Source organism: Gopherus evgoodei, chromosome 11 (genome assembly GCF_007399415.2).
Source record: "Gopherus evgoodei ecotype Sinaloan lineage chromosome 11, rGopEvg1_v1.p, whole genome shotgun sequence".
Lineage (NCBI taxonomy): Eukaryota > Metazoa > Chordata > Testudines > Testudinidae > Gopherus > Gopherus evgoodei.
In genome coordinates, this window is record NC_044332.1 from 11,373,644 (window position 1) to 11,398,536 (window position 24,893).

The 24,893-nt window shown below is 41.4% G+C and overlaps 1 protein-coding gene across 3 annotated transcripts in view; it reads right to left on the reverse strand.

Moving 5' to 3' along the window:
- The window catches only part of UBE2F (ubiquitin conjugating enzyme E2 F (putative)), a 145,405-nt gene that overhangs the window by 105,139 nt on the left and 15,373 nt on the right, over positions 1–24,893 (reverse strand). For 2 of the 3 annotated variants that reach the window (XM_030580075.1, XM_030580076.1), the window contains exons 3-4: positions 10,916–10,945; positions 4,050–4,115 (exon numbers count right to left, since the gene is read on the reverse strand). In XM_030580075.1, coding sequence (XP_030435935.1) covers positions 4,050–4,115; positions 10,916–10,945 — 96 coding nt within the window. The remainder of the gene's footprint in view (positions 1–4,049; positions 4,116–10,915; positions 10,946–24,893) is intronic. The other variant, XM_030580077.1, reaches the window with a different exon arrangement.

Genomic DNA, 24,893 nt, shown 5'->3' on the forward strand with positions numbered 1-24,893 from the left:
CCATACCCCAACCTCCAATTTCATGAGCATTCATGGCCCACCATACAATTTCCCAGACGTGACTCTCGGGCCAAAGTTTGCCCACCTCTGCTTTACACTTTAGAATTCCTCCAGAAATTAGATCAGCTAGTACAATTTATTGCAACTTTCAACTTGTACTAGAGGTGAATTTTTAACTAAATCATTATCCAGCTTCTAAAATCGTGAACAGTGTGAAAGTTTAACCCCATCCTCAACTTTTCTGTCATCTACTGGCTGTTTCATGGCAACTTCCATACCTTGGCCAGACACAGATGGTCATCCAGCCTATACATAAACCAAACACATAGCAGACCCTCTGCTAAATGGAGTGAACCATCAAGAAACAACACTGGTCCTCCATGCTCTACATTGACTATCAATCCTATCCTAGTTATTCTTCAAAGTCTGGATCTCCAAATCCTGAATTGCGATGTACCATAAAAATACTACAAGAAAGGTTTAAGGTATAGAATGCACTGGCCCAAAAATCAGGCTGAGTCCAACTCTTGCCCTGTAATTTGAAAACTGCAAAGCTGATCCTGGAGAATGGCCACATTGGGACACTTCTAGAAGTGAGCACTTGAATTTAAACTACTCAAAGTGACTTTTAAATATGGGAAGGAGGAAAACTGGCTTCTCCTGAACAGGTAAGTTTGTGTAAGGTTCCCCAGGTAATTACAGTAACAGGTTCTTTCGGTGCATGTATAATACCAATCTGAGTCAGGACAATTTTGGGAGAAATACCTACTCAACTCTCTGTTGTCTCAGTAAGAGAACACTGATTGTGTGCCCCACAAACCGTAGCTATTTGGGAGGTTCTTTTTGGGTTGTTTCATAACATTAAAAGAAAAGGGTATTTTTATTATGTTCACGTGAATAGATGCATAGTTTAAGTGGCAGTGGATCACAAGTTTTGTAACCGAATTATACACAGCTGAAAATAGATGTTTATTTGATCAGATTGTAAAAGTCAGGACTTCAGCTGTGCAACTATAATTAGGTTAATAAAATGTGAACTAAAAGGAATAAAATCACCCCTCTCCTTGTAACTTCATCTCAGTAATGAAGCTAGCACAACAATCGTCATGAACGTGAACAGTGCATGTCCCCTTGTTTAGCTGTAGTTTACAGTTACAGAAGTAAACAATGGTGCACTACCTAAGCCACTTGAGGTTTAATACAAAAAAAAAGAAAAAGCCATCTTTGTTATGATATTGTTAATTTAGATCCTGGTGACCCTTCAGAAAGTAAACAATTTCCCACAGTATTATGAAATGGCATCTCTTAAACTAAAGGGCAACAGTTGGCACATACCAACAGATTTGATGACCGTCACATGTACCCTCTACACGCAACCAGTTGCTAATATGAAACTTTTGTCACATTTAATACATTCAGTCTTCGCTATCAGTTTTAATGTACTCAGTGGGGCAGTCTTGCCAAATTTTCCAGTCATAGAATCATAGAATATCAGGGCTGGAAGGGACCTCAGGAGGTGTCTAGTCCAACCCCCTGCTCAAAGCAGGACCAATTCCCAACTAAGTCATCCCAGCCAGGGCTTTGTCAAGCCTGACCTTAAAAACCTCTAAGGAAGGAGATTCTACCACCTACTTAGGTAACATATTAAACTGCTTCACCACTCTCAGAGTGAAAAAGTTTTTCCTTATATCCAACCTAAACGTCCCCCACTGCAACTTGAGACCATTATTCCTTGTTCTGTCATCTGGTACCACTGAGAACAGTCTAGATCCATCCACTTGGGAACCCCCTTTCAGGTAGTTGAAAGCACCTATCAAATCCCCCCTCATTCTTCTCTTCTGCAGACTAAACAATCCCAGTTCCCTCAGCCTCTCCTCATAAGTCACGTGCTCCAGCCCCCTAATCATTTTTCTTGCCCTCCGCTGGACTCTTTCCAATTTTTCCACATCCTTCTTGTAGTGTGGGGTCCAAAACTGGATCCATACTCCAGATGAGGCCTCACCAATGTTGAATAGAAGGGAACGATCACATCCCTCGATCTGCTGGCAATGTCCCTACTTATACAGCCCAAAATGCCGTTAGCCTTCTTGGCAACAAGGGCACACTGTTGACTCATATCCAGCTTCTCGTCCACTGTAACCCCTAGATCATTTTCTGCAGAACTGCTTCCTAGCCATTCGGTCCCTAGTCTGTAACAGTGAATGGGATTCGTCCATTCTAAGTGCAGGACTCTGCACTCGTCCTTGTTGAACCTCATCAGATTTCTTTTGGCCCAGTCCTCTAATTTGTCTAGGTCCCTCTGTATCCTATCCCTACCCTCCAGGGTATCTACGACTCCTCCCAGTTTAATGTCATCTGCAAACTTGCCAAGAGTGCAGCCCACGCCATTCTCCAGATCATTAATGAAGATATTGAACAAAACCGGCCCCAGGACAGACCCTTGGGGCACTCTGCTTGAAACCGGCTGCCAACTAGACATGGAGCTGTTGATCACTACCCATTGAGCCCTACGATCTAGCCAGCTTTCTATCCACCTTATAGTTCATTCATCCAACCCATGCTTCTTTAACTTGCTGGCAAGAATACTGTGGGAGACCATATCAAAAGCTTTGCTAAAGTCAAGGAATAACACATCCACTCCTTTCCCCTCTTCCACAGACCCAGTTATCTCCTCATAGAAGGCAATTCGGTTAGCCAGGCATGACTTGCCCTTGCGGAATCCATGCTGACTGTTCCTGATCACGTCCAAGAAAATACAAATTAAACTGAAAGATCCAAGATTTCTATTGCCAACTACATGTTATTTTATCTTTACTAATGAGTAACAGTGACCTCTACTGTTTGTCTGGTTTAGCTATTGGTACCAACGCCAAATTAGAATTGTCATTATTATTGAAAACGTTTTTATAGCACCTTAAGTTTAAACTGTGCTTTACATAGATAAGACATGTTTCCTGCACTCATCAGCATGTTTGCTGGCAAAAGAGATTAGCACAAAATTACAGGGACAGATCTTAAAAGCTCAGTGCAATTAAACTACAAAAAGAATGGAGAGTCAGAAGGAAGACTATCTACTGCCACCACACACCACTTTAACAAATGAACCTCAGCACTTTATACTTTACAGTTAAGTGTTTCCATGTAGACAGTTTCACAAAATCTCAGAGACAGGATCAGGTTCAGTGGGAGTTTGATCAGGGTCTTAACCAGCTAATATTCTGCACAACTGTACCAAAAACCTATGTGGGGATATACCCCAGTTCCTGTTTCCTGTTCAAATGTAGTGGCTTTAATTTTTACACAGCAGAACTCATCAGAAAACAATGAACTCTGCAAATCAATACATAAAACTCAGACGTGCATCAAAAAAGCATTTTTCATTTTGAAAACTGTAGTTTGGTTTTTATTACTGATCTATTTCTTGGTGTACTAGCAAATGTTTTGTTCTGTATTTGTTTTTAAAAGGATGGCTGCAGTATGAGACTGCATGGACAGCACAGTTACTAATATTTGCTAAGAAGCTAGCAGAGACCACCCTTTTTCTGAAATGTGCAGATCTGTGAAATACTCCTGAAATACTTCTTAAATTTCTCATCTATTTTGTCATGTCTCCGTTGAATTAACCACCCCAAAAGAGTCTGCAATAAGAGTTCCTTGTAAAACAAACAGTTTATGACATACCATGCATAAAATCATTTCTGCTGAGAATAGTTCAAGTGTCTATTTTGGCAATTAAAAAACTCTGCAAAGGCTGACACTGAGCAAAATCCAGTTTGCTTCAGCCTATAAAAACTAGCAAACAAGATCTAAACATCTTTCTAGCCTCTATTGATGTTTTTACCTTAACGAGACTTCAGTTCTCAGAAACAAACATCTAAACTTTTCTATATGCCTCAGCATAAGTTCAGTGCTTAAAATGTGGTTTTGCGTTTTTTTTTAAAGTTGTATATTACCTATAGAACCCAAGCAGTTCATGAACAACTTTGCCAGTATGGGTTAATCTTAATCCATTCCTGGGTTTCATTTAAAAAAATATTTTAAAACATTACCTGGGGTTACAGTTAGCTGAAAGTAATGGAGCTTGTTTGAATCTGGAAAATTCACTTTACATGTACCTGCAAAGGAAAAAAACCTGCATCAAACAATGAATGATAATCTCCTCTTTCAATCTTCCAGGGCCCAAAATGTAAAACCTTGTCAAGTACTCTGAAAGCATTACTCACTGAATGAAGGCATTCTGGTGAGCTCATTTGCTGGAATTTTTTTTCCAATTCCCTTTGTTCCCTTCCCTAAATAGCTTGAGGTCAATGAAATTTAGGTCATCAAATCACCCACATGCTGGTGTTATGAGCTGCAGTTATGGAGGAGGAAAGATGTACCAGAAAGGAAAATAGGCTATGTTCTTTTAAAATGCTAATTAGGTCCAATTATAGCATGCAAACAAACTGTTGCCAAAGACAGATACTAATCAAAATTTAGAAAGGTGGGACATACAGAACCACTAGGGTTTCCCTCAAAGTTCTACAAGTGGCAGCTCTGCTATAAACTTTTCTGTCCCAAGCAATTCTTTAACTGAAGGTCAAATGTAGTCTCCTTAAAGGAACGTCAAATGTGACTTGCCATACTGAAACGGACCGGTGGTCTATCCAAGTACAGTAATGAGCCTCTGGCAGTGCCATGCAGCTGATGCTTCAAAATATGTCAAAAAATCCAGAGCAGATTTGGCAAGTTACACAAATATAAACCTTCAGATGGATACTGTTTCCTCCCAACCCCAGACCATGATCAGATTAATGCCCTGAAGCACAATGACAAATATTACCTTGTAATTTTCACAATCTAGTTTGAGCAACTGCAAATATTCCTCTTCCCTTAAAACAGCACTTGAAGGGAAATAATCTAATCACTTGTAGAGAGTAAAAAGATTTTCTAGGTAAATGGGGAAGAGATTAATGCGATAAATTCATACAGATTTATATAAAAGTTTGGTAGCCCTCAAGTTTAAGTGCAATTCTGGGATTCTCTATACACCAGACCAAGCCATATGATGCCTGTCACTCTGGAAATGTAGCAATATTCTGTTTTCACCCCCACTATAGAAAGTTTCACATTTTAAATGCAAGGCCTAAATCCCTCAGACGTATGCTTCCTAAGTCACTTCCTTCCCAAATCGAACAGAGAGAGACTGCTAATTCACTGTGCAAACTTTTACATTTTAATTTAATTTTATACTGTCTAAAAACCTCCCCTTGCCACACCATTTGTACCCGCAAAGAAAAGCAGCCTCCAAGACTGTAATGTACTGTAAATCACTCAGGAGCTGATTGGCATAAGATACTGTTACAGCAAGGAGAGAGTCCTAGCGTGACAAACCATGTCTTTTGTGGCACTGAAGGTTAATAGTTAATATTTCTGAACATCAGGGTTTCCAGCTGGGACAATAACTTCTATTACAGCCTATGGTACAATATCATGCTGTTCTGCATTCCACATCACGTTAACTAAAAATACTGTTCACACCCACAAAGTGTAACAACAGCTGAGCTGTACTGAACAGAATATGCCTTTATGACCCAGCCTTGGTGCCAGCTGGCAGTGATTTTACAGGGATCCCTTTGGTGAATTATTATGCAGATATCCGACCCAAGGGTGGCGTGTGAACTCTTTACCGAGAGCCAGGAGCCAACTGGTCATCATAATTGTGAAATGTAGGTATGGATAACATTTAAGGAGTTAAGTATCAGAGGGGTAGCCGTGTTAGTCTGGATCTGTAAAAGCAGCAAAGAATCCTATCGCACCTTATAGACTAACAGACGTTTTGGAGCATGAGCTTTCGTGGGTGAATACTCACTTCATCAGATGCATGTCACCCACGAAAGCTCATGCTCCAAAACGTCTGTTAGTCTATAAGGTGCCACAGGATTCTTTGCTCCATTTAAAGAGCTACATACCCAAATTGAAAATTATGCTCCCTAGGTCTTGGGGTGAAGGCAGGTCACCAGAAATCTGACCATTAGCATATTGCAGGCCTTTCACTGTATGCCTATTTGGATATTGAGACAGATGCAAATTGAGTGATTGCAAAATCTACAAGAGCAGAAATCTACTGAAAGAAAAACAGCAAGGGGGCATCTTGCTTCTGAAAAAGGATTAGTCTGGTATATCATGGAGCACAGAGATGCACACTGAATCCTTCTCTTAGGAGGCCAGATGACAGAGAGCATATCAATGAAAGAAGGGCCACAGCTAACTTGGCTACAAAGCTCTGCAAAGTACTTTTGGGGAGCAATACTTTCTGACATAAGAGTATCTCGTTAATAAAAGTCTAAGCTCTAGAATGAATATTATGATTTTATTTTATATGCAACCATTCATTTCCAATACTTCTACTTACTACTAACTGAATCTCCATACTTGGTTAAATAAACTGAAATACGATTTCACTATAACAAATTAAGTGCTGTAAGTTGCGTGGAGTGGTGATCAGAGATGAGACTGAAAGGCTAGGGAGTACTGTTTCTTGGGAAGCAGTGAGCTGGTGAATACTGAGTGTCTACTAAGCAGCAGCTGGACATTCAAGGAGATACTTGGAGGGCTCGAGGTCTGGAGAGTGCCTATCACTAACCTGAAGAGTGACATCAGGGCCTGTGATGCCTAGAGAGGAGCACTTGTGTTGCCAATGGCTGGCAGAGCTAGGAAGCTGATCCATTGCAGTCACATACAAGGCTTCCTTAGGGTAACGGCAGCACATTTAAATAGCAAGGTGATTAACAACTCGGGTTCCCCGGGAAGCATCATAGCCTCCTAAAATGTGTTATTTCCATGGTCTTAGAGAGCAAATCTGTCTGTACCTTGGTCCCACCATGGTGGCACAATGAACTCACAAAACCATTATGCCTGCCACAGTAACAATTTCAAAGCCGTAACGAGTTACCAGACCAATAAGTTCTCCCTCTGAAAGCAGTTACCTAAATCATTTTCTCTGTATGTGACTTTTAAAAGATAACGTAAAGGTTAGTGAGTTCAAATTTCAATTACATCGTTTCTTGAACTCTTTTGGACTTAAAACAGTCTTTTTAGGAGACCAAACAAGCTGAAATCCTGCTTTGCCTGCATGTATCTTTTAAGGCAAAAAGTTAATTTAATTTGTTAAACATTTCAACAACATCTAAGACATCATATAGCCTGGCAGGGACTACCTGAATCTGGTGACCACAGAATCTCATTTCAGAGTAACTGCAGCCATTTAAGTCTTCAAATTCATTTATAAAGCTACACAGTCAGTACCTACAAAGCTAACTCAGAAATACAAGGGCAGCATGCAAAGATGCAGTGTTTTAATCTCAATGTCTTCTAAGAAAGAAGGTACAAACAGCATTTAACCTGTCACTTTAACAGGCCAGATCTCCTTTATTACCATCAAAGTACAAACTTTGCCAAGAGTATTTGGTATTTTTGCCTATAGTCTATTCAAGATGTTATACCATAACCACAGTATCCGAACCCCACTAAGAGCTATAAAAAGCAACAAAGAGTCCTGTGGCACCTTATAGACTAACAACTGTATTGGCACATAAGCTTTCTTGGGTGTTATGCTCCAATACATTTGTTAGTCTATAAGGTGCCACAGGACTCTGTTGCTTTTTACAGACCCAGACTAACACGGCTACCCCTTTGATACTTGACACTAAGAGCTAGTTACTGTGCTTATGTTCTTGAGACAACACAGGCACAGACAAGTTTTAAACCATAGTGGGAAGAGGTGTACAGTAAGAAAACAAACAGGGAAACAGGATTTCTCAAGGAATTTGATAATGGGATACAGTCTCTCTCCTCTAGGTCCCAGACCAACAATGATCAAAAGTCTGAAGGCTGTTTGGTGGCCTATGTGGAATGAATGACGGATATGAGCCTGCAGTATAATGGCACCTCTGTTTGCAAACTACGCAAACAGACTAAATAATAAATGGACATGGAAACTAAAATACACTCTCACCCACAGAGGGAGTTTTTGCTGGTCAGGATGGAGACACATTTGCAAGATGCTATTTGAAAAACCTGCACTGCTGCTGCCCTGACCATACCTATTATGTGGATTTCACCCTCCAGGCTAATAACTTACACTTTTTTAAAGTGAGAAATAAAATAACACTAAGCTCTTTGCAAATGTAGATACAGGGCTGATGCAAGAGCAATGATTTAGCACAAAACCATAACTATTCATAGATTTTAAGGCCAGAAAGGACCACTGAGATCATCTAGTCTGACTTCCTGAATAGCAAAGGCCGCAGACCTTCCCTCAAAATAATTTCTACCACATACCGTTTAGAAAAACATGCAATCTTGATTTTAAAATTGTCGGTGATGGAGAATCCACTACAACTCCTGGTACATTGTTCTAATTGTTAATTACTCTCATAGTTTACAAGGTATACCTTATTTCCACTCCAAATTTGTTAGTTTCAGCTTCCCTGCAATGGATCATATTATGCCTCACTCTACTAGACTGTAGAGTCCTTTATTAAATATTTGTTCCCCATAAAGGTACTTATAGAGTGTAATCAAGTCACCCCTTAGTCTCCGAGTTCCCTGATCTATCACTATAAGGCATGTTTTCAAATCATTTCTGGGGTTCTCCCATGAACCCCATGTAACTGATCAGCACCTTCCCAGAAAGGGACACAATACTCCATCAGTGGTCCCACCATGCCGGATACCAGGGTAGAAAAACCTCACTACTCCGACTTGAGATGCCTGTTTATGCCTCCCAGAATCACGGGTTCTTTTGGCCACAGCCTCACATTGCGAGCTCATGTTCAGCTCATTATCCAACACCGCCCCCAAATCTTTTTCAGATGTATGATCAAGACAGGTTTAAAAAAAAAAAAAAAAACACAACACACAAGAAGAATTGGATATTGTATAGATAATATTAAATCTAAGTCAGTTATAATGGACTACCTCAAATTTCTAATTAACATTTCCTCCCTGCATATTTTAAAACCCCACACACATTTAGATATTTTAGTCTGGCTGTGCAATTTATTTTGTGGTAAACAAATCTATCTAACATCCACCCATGCATACAAAGATGCCCTAGACATCAGATATTACCCAGAGTTACAGACATATTAGGGAAGGGAAAAAGCCAATATATCTGACTCCAGACTGGAATATCAGATGACACTGAGATATAGCCATTTTATAGGTATTTATTTGAAACCTAATTATGTTTAAGTTGAGTAAACAAGTAGTATATAGTAATATTTCTACTACATACCAAAATGCACAAACACACACCTAGGTTCCTTCATAAAATTAAGCAGACAGCCAAATGTGTATTATGCAAAGATATCACCATGTCTGCACTAACCTAGCTTTTGACGTCAAGAAATAAGGCATCCAATAAGCTGAAATAGCAGCAAAGCACAGCAAGGAATATAAATATTTTACTTACAGGCATGTACATATGCTTATTATTAATCACCTTATGAAGTGTCTCCATGCAAAAAATGTATTAAATTTGTTTTATTAATAAAGTTGAACATACTCATGCACAATACAAAATACTTCCATACTTAGGTAAAACTGAACAAAACAGTGCAAATGAGAGATACTGAAATATCAGCATTAATTTATCTTCTCTTTTTCAATTATCTTCCCCTCTGGCATTTTCTCACCTTCCCTAGTGGGAAGCACTAACTTTTATACATCTTCCTTTCTCCCGCCCAGCCATCAGAAGGCAATTCTGTTTAGTAGGAGTTTCTTACACTGGGAAGACTGAATTTGAAGGTAAGGAGTTGTTCCAGATTCAGAAACATGACAAGAGAGAAAGTAAAAAGTCAGGGACTAAGCAGTACCACTCAGATGCTTTGTCTACATGAAAGACGTTTTTTAAAAGCTTTTGTCATACAGAAAAATGTCACACTAGCTTTGTCTACACTACAGTTTTTCTGCCGATCTAACTGGAAACAGAGTTCAGTGCTATGCTTTTGACTATGGTTTCTGAAATGGTGCTGAACGCTGTTTTCCTTGCAAGCACAAACAAGGACAATAGTGTCCAGCAGTGGTTCCATGTATCCACTGCCAGTACCCACTGTACACAATAAATACAAGGCTTCAGAAACTTGCCTCATCATCCTGTGCTAAAACAGCTTTTTGTTTCACTCCAAGACAGCACAAGTCCTTCCCTCTTATGCTAATACAGAATAAGAGAGATACTCAAGGGGTCCAAATTATGACTGCTGTGAGAACAGCAACTTTGAATTTCCAAGAGTCAATGCTTTTAAAATCCCAACCAAAACTCAGCAAGAGTAGTTTTTCCACATTTAATACATGACTATCTGCTTTACAGGTACTAGTTTTCACAGCAGCACCTATCATTCCTTGCTCCGGTAAGAACACACATGCTGGGCTCACCTCTCAGGATTTTTAAGTAGCGTCCCTAATATTCTAATCTAGTGATTGTGCCAAGTGACAGCAGCCTCAAAGAGATGAAGAACTACAACTATTTAATCTGTTTTATAGGAACAGTTAACTGTTTACTGTCCTTTATCCTTTAACTCAGAATCTCTCTTACCCTGGAAATTATAGGGAGAAAAGGGAGGAGGTACCTGCAAGTATCCCCATTCAGATAACGGAAAACCTTTACTCCCTGGAATATTATTGGAGAAGATAATTTTATTTCCCCAAATCTAGAGTAGTATAAATTATAAATAGTTACCGCTGTTTCCAAGGGAGGCTAATAATTGCTTTGTGATAACTTAACCCCTAGAAGAGATATATACATTGTCAACCCAGTAAAGCTTAAAAAGGATGTCACAGTGCTCAAAATTATCAATCAGGAAACAAGCAAGCAATCTCCATGCTCTTTATTCTTTTTCCCAAAATGCATAATATCAAATGCCATACTTACAAGGTAAATTAACTTCAAGTTCTGCAACCTCTGTTAAAAAGAAAAGAGATTACTGTTAATGCTGGCTTCATATTGCATGTGAAAATAAGATCTGAATGGACAGATGTACTCAGTTTAAACAAACTTTTAAACATAAAGATAGCAACATTTTTACTGCTTCAAAGACAACATTTACGGTATTTAAGACATCTCTTCAAATCCCTCCTTAAACCACACTTCTTCTGGAAATTATTTTTATATGTTCATCACCAAGTTCAAATTCTGCTCATACCCTTTGGACAGATGCTTAGGGGAAGGGCTGTGAGATTAGCTCTCTTTAAAACAGAGTGTGTCTGGGGAAGAATGTCTTTGGGAGCATAGAGCTCCACATTCAGGATTCATAGGACCTACTAGTGGGAGAATTTTAAGTTATTACCAAAAAGTAAACACATCTGATTGTGCTTAAGCCTAACAGTTGAGAAAAAACATTACTGGCAGAAAAAAAAAAATTTCATGTCATTCTATTGGCTTCCACTTAAATGATACTTTTTAGGCCATTTTTAAAGAGCTCTTAACCTATCAGATCAACACTGCTCTCAAACCTAAATTATCTCCTCGGCGTATTGCATCAGTATACAATGCTTTGCACAAAAATGCATAGCTACAAAAACATATACGCAGCAAACCTCACTGTCCACAAAATAAAAATACATGTCACATCACTGATGGGAAAACCTCAGATATTCAGAGACTGGATAAACACCCTAAGTGTTAGATACTTATTTGACAGTTTGAAGGCTTCCACATTAAGCCCCACCCTCCCCTGGACCCAAGAATGACATGGTATATGCTACTAGCAGGTAAAATCATGGTTTTTACCACCCCAGGAAAAACTAGTTACTCCAAGTTTAAGACATTTTCTATTTTAAAAACTCTGTTTTATTAAGGCACACCACATTATACTTAGTTTTAATTACATATTTAAATTGTGGTTACATAAGACAGTAGATTCATAGTTTAATTTAAGGTTGTACAAATAAAAAAACTGCAGTGGCCATAACACAAACATATACACATATATATACACATATATATATATATATATATATATATATATATATATATATATATATATATATATATATATACATACATACATACATACACACACACACACACGCGCGCGCGTTGTGACAAAGTTCCTCCTCTACCTTAGTGGGTCCTGCGCTTATTGGCGGATTTCCTCACCTCAGTGAGCTTCCCCTCTTGTGAAACCCACAGTGTGGGTCACCTCCTCCTGTGTCTGATCAGGAGTTGGGAGGTTTGGGGGGGAACCTGGGCCCACACTCTACTCCAGGTTCCAGCCCAGGGTTCTGTGGATCGCAGCTGTCTATAGTGCCTCCTGTACCAGCTGCATGACAGCTATAACTCCCTAAGCTACTTCCCCATGGCCTCCTCCAAACACCTTCTTTATCCTCATCACAGGACCTTCCTCCTGGTGTCTGATAACGCTTGTACTCCTTAGTCCTCCAGCAGTACACTCTCTCACTCTCAGCTCCTTGCCCTCTTGCTCCCAGCTCCTCACACACGCTCCTTCTCCTCTGGGCTCCTCCCTGCCTGATTGGAGTGAGCTCCTTTTTAAACCCAGGTACCCTGATTAGCCTGCCTTGATTGGCTGCAGGTGTTCTAATTAAAGTAGCTATCTCCACTGCCTTCTAGAAAGATCTTAATTGGCCCCAGGTGCCTTGATTAACTTGGAGCAACTGCCATTTGGTTACCAGGGTCCTAGGGATTTGTTTAGCCTGGGGCTAACATACCTGTTTCTCAGTACTTTACTGTAGCCATCTGGCCTTGCCCCATCACGATACATACATACATACATACACACACACACGATAATTATAACAGAGAATGTCCATATACATTTTGGCTTGGTATTTTCCTCAAGGAAGTTATAAATCATGACTCAGTTCAGTTTTCAGTATTATATAAACAAAAGTTGAAAACATCTGATTAATTGAAAATGACAATAATGCAGAGTTGTAGGCTTGAAGCATTAAGCAATCAGAGGCATGCAGAATTGCAGATTACCAGTCCAGGTCGATTTGACCATTCAGCATTCTGCAGCAGAAGACCAACTTTGATGTAGCGGACAGACCGAGCCTATTCCTGACTTTTGAACGGATGCATCCAAAGTTTGAAAAAAGATTTGTTCTGTGCTTGCTGCACTTGTTGGACACTGGTGTAATTATTTTTCCCATTTAACCTGGGTTTAAGCCTGTACTTACTAGTGTTCACCCCAAACTATTTTTTCCCCAGGAAATGGCCAAGCCTGCCTAGATCCTACGTTGGATTCTTGAGGGAAGCCTAGTAGCCTGATACTGCATCAGGTGTGACTGAAACCAGCCAGTTAAACCTCCTCCAGTCAACAACTTCCTATGTTTATCCCCTTGTCACATTCTAGGGTGTAGTCAACACCTGCCCTGCAACCTTGGGTGCCTCTCAATGCTTTGCTGTTGTACCTCCCAACCACGACTGCTCCTATCTAGTCTAACAGTATGCAGGCTACACCCTGAGTGCCTGTGTAGAGCTGCAGCCCTGGTCCAGCCACTGTGACTCCAGCAGCCTGTCAGCAACACACCAGTCATACGCTGGCTTCCACCAGCCTTGATTACTTAACTTGCAGAGTGAGCCCAACGACACTCCTAGCCCCGAATTTTCCCAAAAATGTGTGTTCTGCACTGTCCAGCCCCCCCTGGGCTGTTCAGATATTAGAGGTCCGTTGGACCTAATATGTCAATATTCAACAGTTTGCTGCTTTAACTGGAGTTAGCAAACAGTTCATTTCAAGGATTACTGGATTACTTTAGTCTAAAAGCAAAACACATTTATTTAACTAAAGAGAGGCTTTGAGTGAGCACAAGCATAAGGTATTAAACTCAGAAACGGTTACAAGAGAAAAAGATACAACTCTTTTTAGGAGCTAAAATTTAACAAGTGGGACTTGGTTCAAGGTAAGATCCTTACCACATGTTCCAGCAATAGGGCTGACCAAATTCCCAGGTCAGGATCTCCCCCAGAGTCAAAGGGCTGGTTCCTTTGTTGTCTTATGTGGGGAAGAGAGAGGAGAGATGCTTTGGGGTGTTTTTGCCCCTCACTTTTATAGTCCAGTCACCCTATTTACAGGGGCTTCTTCTGAGGATTACCCCCAAAGAAAAAATTATTCAAACAGAAAAGAAGGCAATGGAGTCCAACAGGGAAGGCACCCCCATGATCTCTTTTCCCCTGTGTATGCTGAAATGCAAAATTGCCTTGCCTCCTGCCACTTCCCCCTCCTGCTCTCTCAAGGACCTTGTTTACTATTTATATGTAAAATGAGGGCACCACACACTCCTTTATTTAAGATAGACTTGTTTAACAAATTTGCCTAGTCAGGGTTTGAACATGTGCTATCATCACCACACAGGGGGCATTCATAACTTTACATATAATGTTGCTACTTACAGTACATTTCACAATATTATTGACCAGCAAGTTATTAATTTTCAAACCATACCTCACAAGACCCAGTTTGTACAAAGATTATTACAACAGTCCAGCATGTGAATACAGGGATCCTTTTGGTCACACTCCTTAACTAAGTTTCCCTCCTCCAGTTCCTTCTTCCTTTTGCATCTTCTCTTCCCTTAGTTTGTTGCGGTCCCTATGCTCTCCCCTCACCCAACACAGATGTCCCTTGTTATCTCCATCAAATCATTTCCCACACCAAAGCTGCTGCCATGTTGTCTACTGCCTTGCTGGTGGAAGCCAGCAGTAGGAAGAGTGACGAACACCTCCAGAAGAGACAGACAGGCCAATGATTGTATTTGGTGCAGCAATCTCTGTTGGTCAGATAGAAAAAAAGTACAGCGGTTTTTTCACCCTTTCATCCCACCTACTCTGTATAAAGACAAAAGTCTCAGCACAATTTCCTTGTTTTCAATTTTATTTATATTTACTCCTTCCCACAAGATTTCTGTTTTTTTCAGCAAATCTTTTAAATATTAAAAATATATATATTTTTAAAAATAAATCAAGGCTTTTTTCATTTCATCCTGGAAAGGTTATAAAACAGATTAATTACCACAGTTTCATTTTCTGACTCACTCACTGTCTAGCACAATAGTTACATAATTGTCTGCCAACAATGCAGGAAAGATGTTTAAATCCAAACCCAAATATAAAATTTTCGTTTTTAGATTTCACAAAAATATTTCTATTGACTTTAAACTTTTAGAAACTTTTTAGTTCAGAACCTAAATTGATCTGATAGTGGCTCTAAGGAAAAGTAAGTTTTGAAATATTTAAGAACTATTTCCAGCACATATGAGCTTTACTACAATTAATATTAAAATTGGGCTTTTCTCCCTCCATTTTCTGTCAGGTATTTTCTGTCATTTCATGACAGAAATTATTCTCAGATTAAGCTTTGTGAGTTCAATATTTATCAGTCGTTGGACTAATGCATCCTTGTGTCATAAACAGATAGCTAAGGGTTAACATCTCTTTCACCTGGAAAGAAGTAATCTGAACACCTGACCAGAGGACCAATCAGGAAACCAGACTTTTTCAGATCTGGGTGGAGGGAGTTTTGTGTGTGAGTCCTTTGTTCTTGGTTTGTCTTCTACCTGTCCCTCTCAGCTTTGGGAAGGATTTTTTCTATTTCCTGCTTTCTAATCTTCTGTTTCCAAGTTGTAAGTACAAAATATAGTAAGGCAGTAAGGTTTCTATTGTTTTTCTTTTGTATTTACATGAATATAGTTGCTGGAGTGCTTTGAATTGTATTCTTTTTGAATAAGGCTGTTTATTCATATTTCTTTTAAGCAATTGACCCTGTATTTGTCACCTTAATACAGAGAGACCATTTGTATGTATTTTCTTTCTTTTTATATAAAGCTTTCTTTTAAGACCTGTTGGAGTTTTTCTTTAGTGGGAAATTCCAGGGAATTGAGTCTGTACTCACCAGGGAATTGGTGGGAGGAAGAAGTCAGAGGGAACTCTGTGTGTGTTAGATTTACTAGCTTGATTTTGCATTCCCTCTGGGTGAAGAGGGAGGTAATTCTGTTCTCCAGGACTGGGAACGGGGAGGGTGGAGTCCCTCTGCTTAGATTCACGGAGGTTGCTTCTGTGTATCTCTCCAGGAGCACCTGGAGGGGGGAAGGGAAAAGATTTCTTTCCCTTTGTTGTGAGACTCAAGGGTTTGGGTCTTGGGGTCCCCAGGGAAGGTTTTCGGGGGGACCAGAGTGCCCCAAAACACTCTAATTTTTTGAGTGGTGGCAGCAGTACCAGGTCCAAGCTGGTAACTAAGCTTGGAGGTTTTCATGCTAACCCCCATATTTTGGACGCTAAGGTCCAAATCTGGGACTAGGTTATGACACCTTGTAACTCTTCTGGCTTCAATAGATACTGAGAACTGGATTATACTGTGAACTGATGCAATCGTAAAACATTACTAGGGGTTCTGCTGGAGACAAAATTCTTAGCACTTCTAGTTATGTTCATAGCAGTGTTGCTGTAGCTCTGTTGGTCCCAGGATATTAAGAAAGTATCTCACCCACCTTGTCTATCTTTTTACTGGACCAACATCTGTTGGTGAGAGACACGCTTTCAAGTCACATAGAGCTATTTGGGTCTTCTACTTCAGGTCAAAGACCTGAAGAAGAGCTCTGTGTTGGCCCAATAAAAGATAGCATCTCACCCACCTTGTCTCTCTAGTTATGTTCAAGCATTTATTATGGATTTACAGATGAGCAAACCTCCCACAACTCAAAACTGTGACTTCCTGCTGTGTAAGAGGGCTTTTATTTTTCTTTAAGCCTTCACAGGAAAGGCACGGGGACGTATACATTACACCAGGGGTATGCAACTTATGGCATGGGTGCCAAAGGCAGCACACGAGCTGGTTTTCAGTGGCACTCGCATTGCCCAGGTCCTGGCCACCAGTCTGGAGGCTCTATATTTTAATTTAATTTTAAATGAAGCTTCTTAAACATTTTAAAAACCTTATTTACTTTACATACATACAACAGGTATATATTATAGACTTATAGAAGAAGACCTTCTAAAAATGTTAAAATGTATTACTGGCACGCAAAACCTTAAATTAGAGTGAATAAATGAAGATTTGGCACATCACTTCTGAAAGGTTGCCGACCCCTGCATTACACTTTAGTATGCAGATAATTACATTTCTGAGCATAATACAGTGCAAATGAGTCTTACAAAAGTCAAATGTGCAGCAAATGTGGATGATTTGATCTGATTATTCAGTAATTATAATCCTGATTTTATGAGTATCAATGAGACTATAGCTATTTACTAAGAATTACTTTGTGGAAAGAGCCAGATACTGAGTTTACAAGAAGGAACAGGAGAATCCCGATGGCAACTGCATTCCTCAAAGGTATGTACTGTGAGGTGGGACAAGACCAGTGTTCCCTCTAATTTTTTCATGTGCGGAATAAATTTTGTGCACTGAGGTATGTGCAGATGTGTGCCACCAGTAGAAACAAAAGACCTAGATATAATATATATTTTTTTAAAGTTACCACAGGGATAATTACTCCAGCCAGTACAGGTTAAGCATTTTTAGAACTCACTACTCAAAGAATTAAATTTAAGTATAAGAGAAATAAAAATTATGAAATGCACAGACAAGTCAAAATACTAAAATAACACGCTGAAAGAATAAAATTACAGAGAATGTGCGCATTGCAGGAAGTACCAAGAAGTAACAACAATAATACAAGTACGTGTTGGGAAGTGAGTATGTGTGTGAGAGAGAGAGAGAGAGAGAGACAGACAGACAGACAGACAGACAGTGTGTGTATATTGGCTGCTGGGGAAGTTTCTGAGACATGCAGTGCGCTGTCTCTTTAAGGCACTCACTGAAAGCTCCCCTGCTCTGCGGAGATGGGGACACTGGAACTGGGGAGGGGGAGAGACATCAAAGAGGGACAGAGAGAGAGGGCGCACACACTAGAGCTGGCTGCTGGGGAAGTCTCAGAGACCATGCGCTGTCTTTAAGAAAAGAACTCACTCACTGCCTGGAGGCTGGAGTCCTTCAGATCTCAGCAGCTCCAAGTCCTGAGCCAGGCTGTCCCCTCTCCCCTGCTCTGCGGAGATGGGTACATGGGAACTGGGGAGGGGGAGAGAAATCAAAGAGGGACAGAGAGAGAGGGCGCACACACTAGAGCTGGCTGCTGGGGAAGTCTCAGAGACCATGCGCTGTCTTTAAGAAAAGAACTCACTCACTGCCTGGAGGCTGGAGTCCTTCAGATCTCAGCAGCTCCAAGTCCTGAGCCAGGCTGTCCCCTCTCCCCTGCTCTGCAGAGATGGGGTACAGTGGCAGGGGAAAAGGGAAACCCTGACATTAGTGCACCCCCCACTCTGCACAGCCAGCAGGAGGGTCCCAGGAGCAGCTGCAGAAGCAATGCGGCTACAAAGCAACGGGGGGAGGGGCACATGCTGCTGGAAGTGCATGCTCTACTAATCAACTGCGCAGCACTTGAATCTCTCCTAAGTGGCTGCCCGACCGCACAGCTTAAAGGGAACAGAGGACAAGACACGCTTTTCAAGATCCCTTGGAGCATGGTTTTATTAGCTGCTGCAAGAGGTTGTTTATTTCTGATCTTAAAGTCATAAAAACAAAACGAAACAATGTGCCGTGGCCCTTCACTTCACTTCAGAGATGGGCTCCCAGCCAGCAGCTACCACTCTCCAGCTGCCCAGCTCTGAAGGCAGCACCACGGCCAGCAGCAGCGCAGAAGTAAGGGTAGCAGTACTGCAACTCTGCCTACAATAGCCTTGCAACCTCCCCCCTCCCCAACTCCTTTTTGGGTCAGGACCCCTACAGTTACAACTCTATGAAATGTCAGTTTAAAATGGCTGAAATAATGAAATTTATGATTTTTAAAATCCTATGACTGTGAAATTGGCCACAATGGACCATGAATTTGGTAGGGCCCTATTATATTTTAAATATAAAAAAGTGTTTATAATTTATAGGGGTGGTTGCACTCAGGTTTGCTGTGTGAAAGGGGTCACCAAAACAAAAGTTGGCAATCACTGAAAAAGTTAGTATAGTAATTATAGGAATGACAAAAAGGAAGACATAAGTAGATTGCTAAACCTGCAACCGTGAGATCTAACAGAGGCAAGGAAGACATTTACAGTGCCCTGGTTACACAACTCTATGTATCACACTGACCTCTACTTTAAGAAACCATTCCAACTTGATATTTACATTAGTAATGTACAGCTAAGAGATTAATTTTTAAATTAATTTACAGTAATTTATCTGCTTTAAGGCTAAATACTGAAGTGTTTGTCAAACTTATCAGGTTGGACACGTTACTATATGCAGAACACATCTGAATTTGATGATTCAGTTAGGCTAAATGCCATACATTATCTCAGAATGTAACAGACTTCCTGTTCAACCCCCCATTTCATTACATATCTCTTACTTTGCTGTAAGTAAAATACAAGAATAATCAATACTTCAACCAAAACCTTTAAAAATACCACTAGAACTCTGTTGATGTTTTACTACTCTACTGATGTTCTACATAGATACATTGCAACTAGCTGGACATTCAAAACAATTTCATTTGTGGAGAGTACTCTTCAAAATACAATGCCTCACACAATTAGAAGCAGCTATTACTATAATTCAACCCTCTTTTTAAAAATCTGAAAATATATATGTACTGTTACAAGTATCAACTACTGTTATATATGAGCTTCCCACAATGCAGAACAGATGTTTAAACCTTAACTTAAAATATATAATTGTCTTTTTTAGATTTCACAAAAATATTTCTATTGACTTCAGGCTTTTACATTCATTTTTGGTACTGAACCTAAACTGATCAGATGATAACTCTTTAAGGAAAAGTAAGTTTTGTGACATGAAATTTAAGGGCTCTCTCCGAGACCTGGCACATGACAAACACACTGTAGAGAAATCTCTCCCCATTTCTCAATTTGTTTACTTCTGCTTATAGTCCATTTCACTGTTTTCCATGCATAGTACAATGTTTTCCTGTTTGCATAAGTCTTTCACACAAGGAAGTGGAAAACATTTAAAAAATTGGAACGTGATTCTAAAACCACAAAAATTGGTTGGAATGGAGTCGAGGGGAACGATAACCGATAAACTGAATCTACCATTAACTCTTCTTCAGAATCAATTCCAAATTGATTAATCTTCTTTAAACAATTTAGAGCAACAACAAATGTAAAAAAAAAATCAAGTTAAACATGAATAAAGTCAGTCATAAAAGTAGGGTGTTTTAACCAGTAAATTCTTCCTTCCCCACTGTAAAAATTCCCCAGTGGTATGGATATGAACACAAAGCATAATCTTGACATGACATATGCATGAGCATGAAGGTCAGAATGGAGCCTGCAAAATTACTACATTCACAACAAATTTACCTATGATGAGATTCCCCTCCATCCCTCTTTATTAGACCGTATAGCAGAGATGGACAAACTACGGCCCACGGGCCACACCCTGCCCGCTGGACCGTCCTGCCTGGCCCTTGAGCTCCCGGCCAGGGAGGCTAGCCCCTGGCCCCTCCCCTGCTGTCCCCCCTCTCCCGCAGCCTCAGCTCGCCATGACACCAGAGCTCTGGGTGGTGCAGCTCCCAACATGCTGCTCTGAGCGGCATGGTAAGGGGCGGGGGTGGATAAGGGGCAGGGGTCCCAGAGAGCAGAGGTTCTGGGGTGAGGGAGGGAGTGGTCAGGAGATGGGGGGGTTGGATAGGCATGGGAGTCCCAGGGGGGGCAGGGGTTTGGATAGGGGTCGAGGCAGTCAGGGGATGGGGGGGTTGGATAGGTGGTGGGGTCCTTGGGGGGGCTGGTTAGGGGACAAGAATCAGGGGGAGGGATTGGAGGTTCTGAGGGGGGGGGAGTCGGGGCGGGAAGTGGGGGAGGGCAGATGAGGACAGGGGCCAGGTTGTTTAAGGAGGCACGTCCTTCCCTACCCAGCCCTCCATACAATTTCAGAACCCTGATGTGGCCCTCAAGCCAAAAAAAGTTTGCCCACCCCTGCCGTATATGGAAAGTACATTTTGTTTTGTACATCTTTTGATCCTGCCTGAGTTCAAGATATGTATCTTGACATTTATAACAAAGCAACTCCACTTTCCATATCCCAGTTTCAGTAACGGAACACTGACATTGACATTTCCATTTTCAGTCTTCTTACTAAATACTATATCAACACTATTATTCACTATTATATTTTGCTCCCTCAAGCTATATAATTAAATTGTGGGTTGGTATTACAAATGAAGAGAACTTGTAAAGTCTGAAAAAGATTTTTTCCAATACTATCCATTTTTAATTAAAAGATGTATACTTTATTCCTCTCTCTTCCAAATGCTTACCTTAAAAGAGAATGTTGTCAAATCACACACTTATTCTATATGCAATATAACAGTTGCCTACCGAATTATCAGAAAACTAGCAGCGCTAAGTGAAATAAGCCATGCAGGCTAACTGTGCATGGAAGCCAGAAATTTCTCTCCCCCCAATCCAGGAAAAAACCTCAATATGCAACCTTGTGCAAGTCACTTTACTTGTGCCACAGAGTTGCACACATGAAAATTAGGTACAAATAATGACTAAAATTAAAATTGGATAACGTATCAGAGCTAGGGTGACCAGACAGCAAATGTGAAAAGTCAGGACAGGGAGTGGGAGTAATAGGAGCCTATATAAGAAAAAGACCTCAAAATCGGGACATTTGGTCACCCTAATCAGAGCGGATCTCTCTTTTATACGTTAAACACTAGAAAGTCTTGACAATACTTTCCTTTGAATTTCTTCCAATTCTTCTTACCACAACTAATTTATGTGGGTTTTACTGTATTTGTCACATACTTTCATGTAATTCCATTTTAGTTTTCCATCATTAAGGGTTGATCTTTAAATTTACCCTGAAGCTTATCTTTCTTCACAAATAAGGACCATTTCACTCTAAGATGATGCTATGAAATCATAAAATCATATTCCCTTTTCAGCATGCAATGTCTTATGTGACCATTTCAGAAATAGGCCTGTTGTGAACATAACAAAAGATATATGAATTCATAATTGAACTTTTTTCCAATCCTTAGATGAACAATGCTATGGAAATGTAAAGTATCTTTCTCTCTTTCAATCACACCCTTTGATCTTCTTACTCATAATAATAGTAAGCAACAACTAGGATTACTGTAGCGAGGTGGTGTGGCTCCCCCTCCTCCCCAGGGAGGGTTGAGCCCCGTCAATCACCCCCCAGGGTGGAACCGCTGGGAGGAAGTCCTGCCTCTCAAAGGGTCAGGCGGCGACCCGGAAGGATAAAAGCCGGGCCCCAGCCCTCAGTCTGGGCTCGGCCGCCGGCAGGAGCAGACGTGCCCGCTGACCCTCACCACCGGGAAGCCGCTGAGGCCGGTACAACGAGGAGCTGCCGGAGCTACCCCATCCCTACTACGGCCCCGAGGAGCCGCCAGACCAGACTTGGCCCGCCATCCCGGAAGTGTTCCTGGACCTACCGCCCTGCCCTGACTGGGAGGAACCCCTGGTGCTGGACGCCCAGGCAGGAACCAAGGGGGAGGCTGGAAGTAGCCCGGGGGCAGCTGACTACAGTCCGGCTGCAGAAGGCCCTGCGCCTATGTCAGTGTGTTTTGGTCAGGACCTCCCCACTGACCACCACTAGCAGCGTCAGCCGCTACTAGGGCCCCGGGCTGGAACACAGAGGAGTGGGTGGGCCTGCGTTCCCCCGCCACCCGTAACCGGGCGGCAGACTCCCCCTCTTCCCGCCTAGTGTCACTGCTCTGCCCTGCTCCAAAGGCCAGAGCTAACTGTAACTGTGTTTGATGCCCCGACCGAACCAAGGGCTGGGCCCCTATTGACTTTGCCACTGTTCTGCCCTGCCCCAAAGGGCCAGAGCCGAGAAACGACTGCTGCGTTTGTTGGTGCCTCGCCTGACCCAAGGGCTGGGCCCCTATTATTTAACTGTGTTGCTGTTCGGTCCCACACACAGGGCCCGAACCGCCAGAGCGGACTGCAGTCCCGAGGGCAGAGGCCCTCAGATGACGAGACCAGGCCGGTGTGGCTCCCCTCCTCCCTAGGGAGGGTTGAGCCCCGGCACCCCCTCGTGCACAATTACTGTAACTAAAAGATTAGAGTAAAAACTAATTTTTGTTTTTCCCAGTTTATTCACATAGTGCATTTACTTGATTTTTTTTTTTTTTTTTTTTAACACTTCCCAGTTTTGAGAGTCTTTCACAAAGTAACAGAACAGAGTCAGTCAGTCTCTCTCTCTCTCTCATCAGGATGCCTATGGGGCAGGCACAGTACCTAGAACTATTAGTTCTGCTTTAATATTTGACTAAATTTCAAGCTGCAAATCTCTCTTTAACAGAATGAAATATATGAGAGCACATGTGATGAAAAGAAAGATGTTGATGTACTTCTAAAAATGCAGCTGAATAAAGTGTCTTTATGATCCCATAAGCACACACACTATACTTCTATCACTCACACTCTGGCATGTTACTTTTTAAAATAAATTTAACTTTATTATAAAATTTAATTCTCACAGTATTTTTGCTTGCAGTCCCCTGGCTCTTTAAATCATTCAAGAACAATCTGTCTTTGGCCCAGTCCTGCGAAGCACTGACCATCTTGAATAATCAGGCACTATCAGCAGTCATGACTCACGCAAAAGCTGGTCTTCAAAAAATGAAAATATGATAATTCCAAAAAGTGAATTCTCTCTTTCAGCTGAAGTTGATGGCTTTCAAAAACCTGAACAGGAAAAGTTATAAATGCTGTGTTTCCAGGCTCTGAAAACTAGCCTGTGCTCACAGTTTGTCAGTTTCAAGGAACAGATGGGAAGTACAGCACACAGGTGGCTAAGTAAAAGGTGCAAGAGTATGTGGCCTGGTCTACACTACAAAGTCAGGCTGACATAAGCTGCTTTACATTGCCCTAGTTATGTACGTGTCTACACTTAAATCTGTCTCTCATCGACATAAGTGACCCATTTCAACGACATAGTAACACCACCTCCCTTTGCAGCAAAGAGCCATGGTCAATGTATGGCGGTCAACACACTTTGAGTGTGGACACTGCATTACTTACGTCAACCCTAACAGTCCTCCAAGCAGCTGTCCCACAATGTCCAACACTGTCCACGCTGGTCACAATTGTGAGTTCCACTGACAAGGTCATGGAGACTGGAACCCCCACACCTCCCCACATTTAAAACCCCCGTAAGTTTTTGAAATTATTTTTTGTTTGGTTGTCCAGCTTGGTGAGCACGCCTCTATCTGCTCTCCAGTGCTGTGCACATCTGCCCAGATGATCATGCTCCAGATGCACTCCTGCCTAGAGCAGATACTGCGTCTCCTGGGCCTGTGGGGAGAAGAGGCTGTGCAGACACAGGTCTGAACCAGCCACAGAAATGCAGACATCTATGAGCAGTTTGCTTGGGTGATACAAGAGAAGGGGTATAACAGGGAACAGCAGCAGTGCCATGTGAAAGCAAAAGAACTATCGCAGGAGTAGTAGAAGGCCAGAGAGGCCAACAATCTGGTGCCCAACCGCAGACCTGCCACTTTTAAAACGAGTTGGATAGCGAAGACCCTATCACCATCCCGCACACCACTGTGGATACCTCCAAGGAACCAGAGTCACAGGCTCCCTGCCGAGAACAATAAGGTGGTGGTAGTGGCAGATAATGAGGAAGAGGAGGAGTATAAAGGACAGGATCTGTTTTTGACTTGATCACAGTTTTACCAGTCCCGTCAGGTGAGCCCAATGTAGGGGAAGGACTGTTGGGTAAGCATGTAGATAAATTTTCCGAGACAAGAACGGCACTCCCAAATTAGCAGGATGCAGCTTTTGCCTTTTATTAATTTTCTCGTACTAGAAGAGGTAGCAGTACAACAGAAAGAGTTGC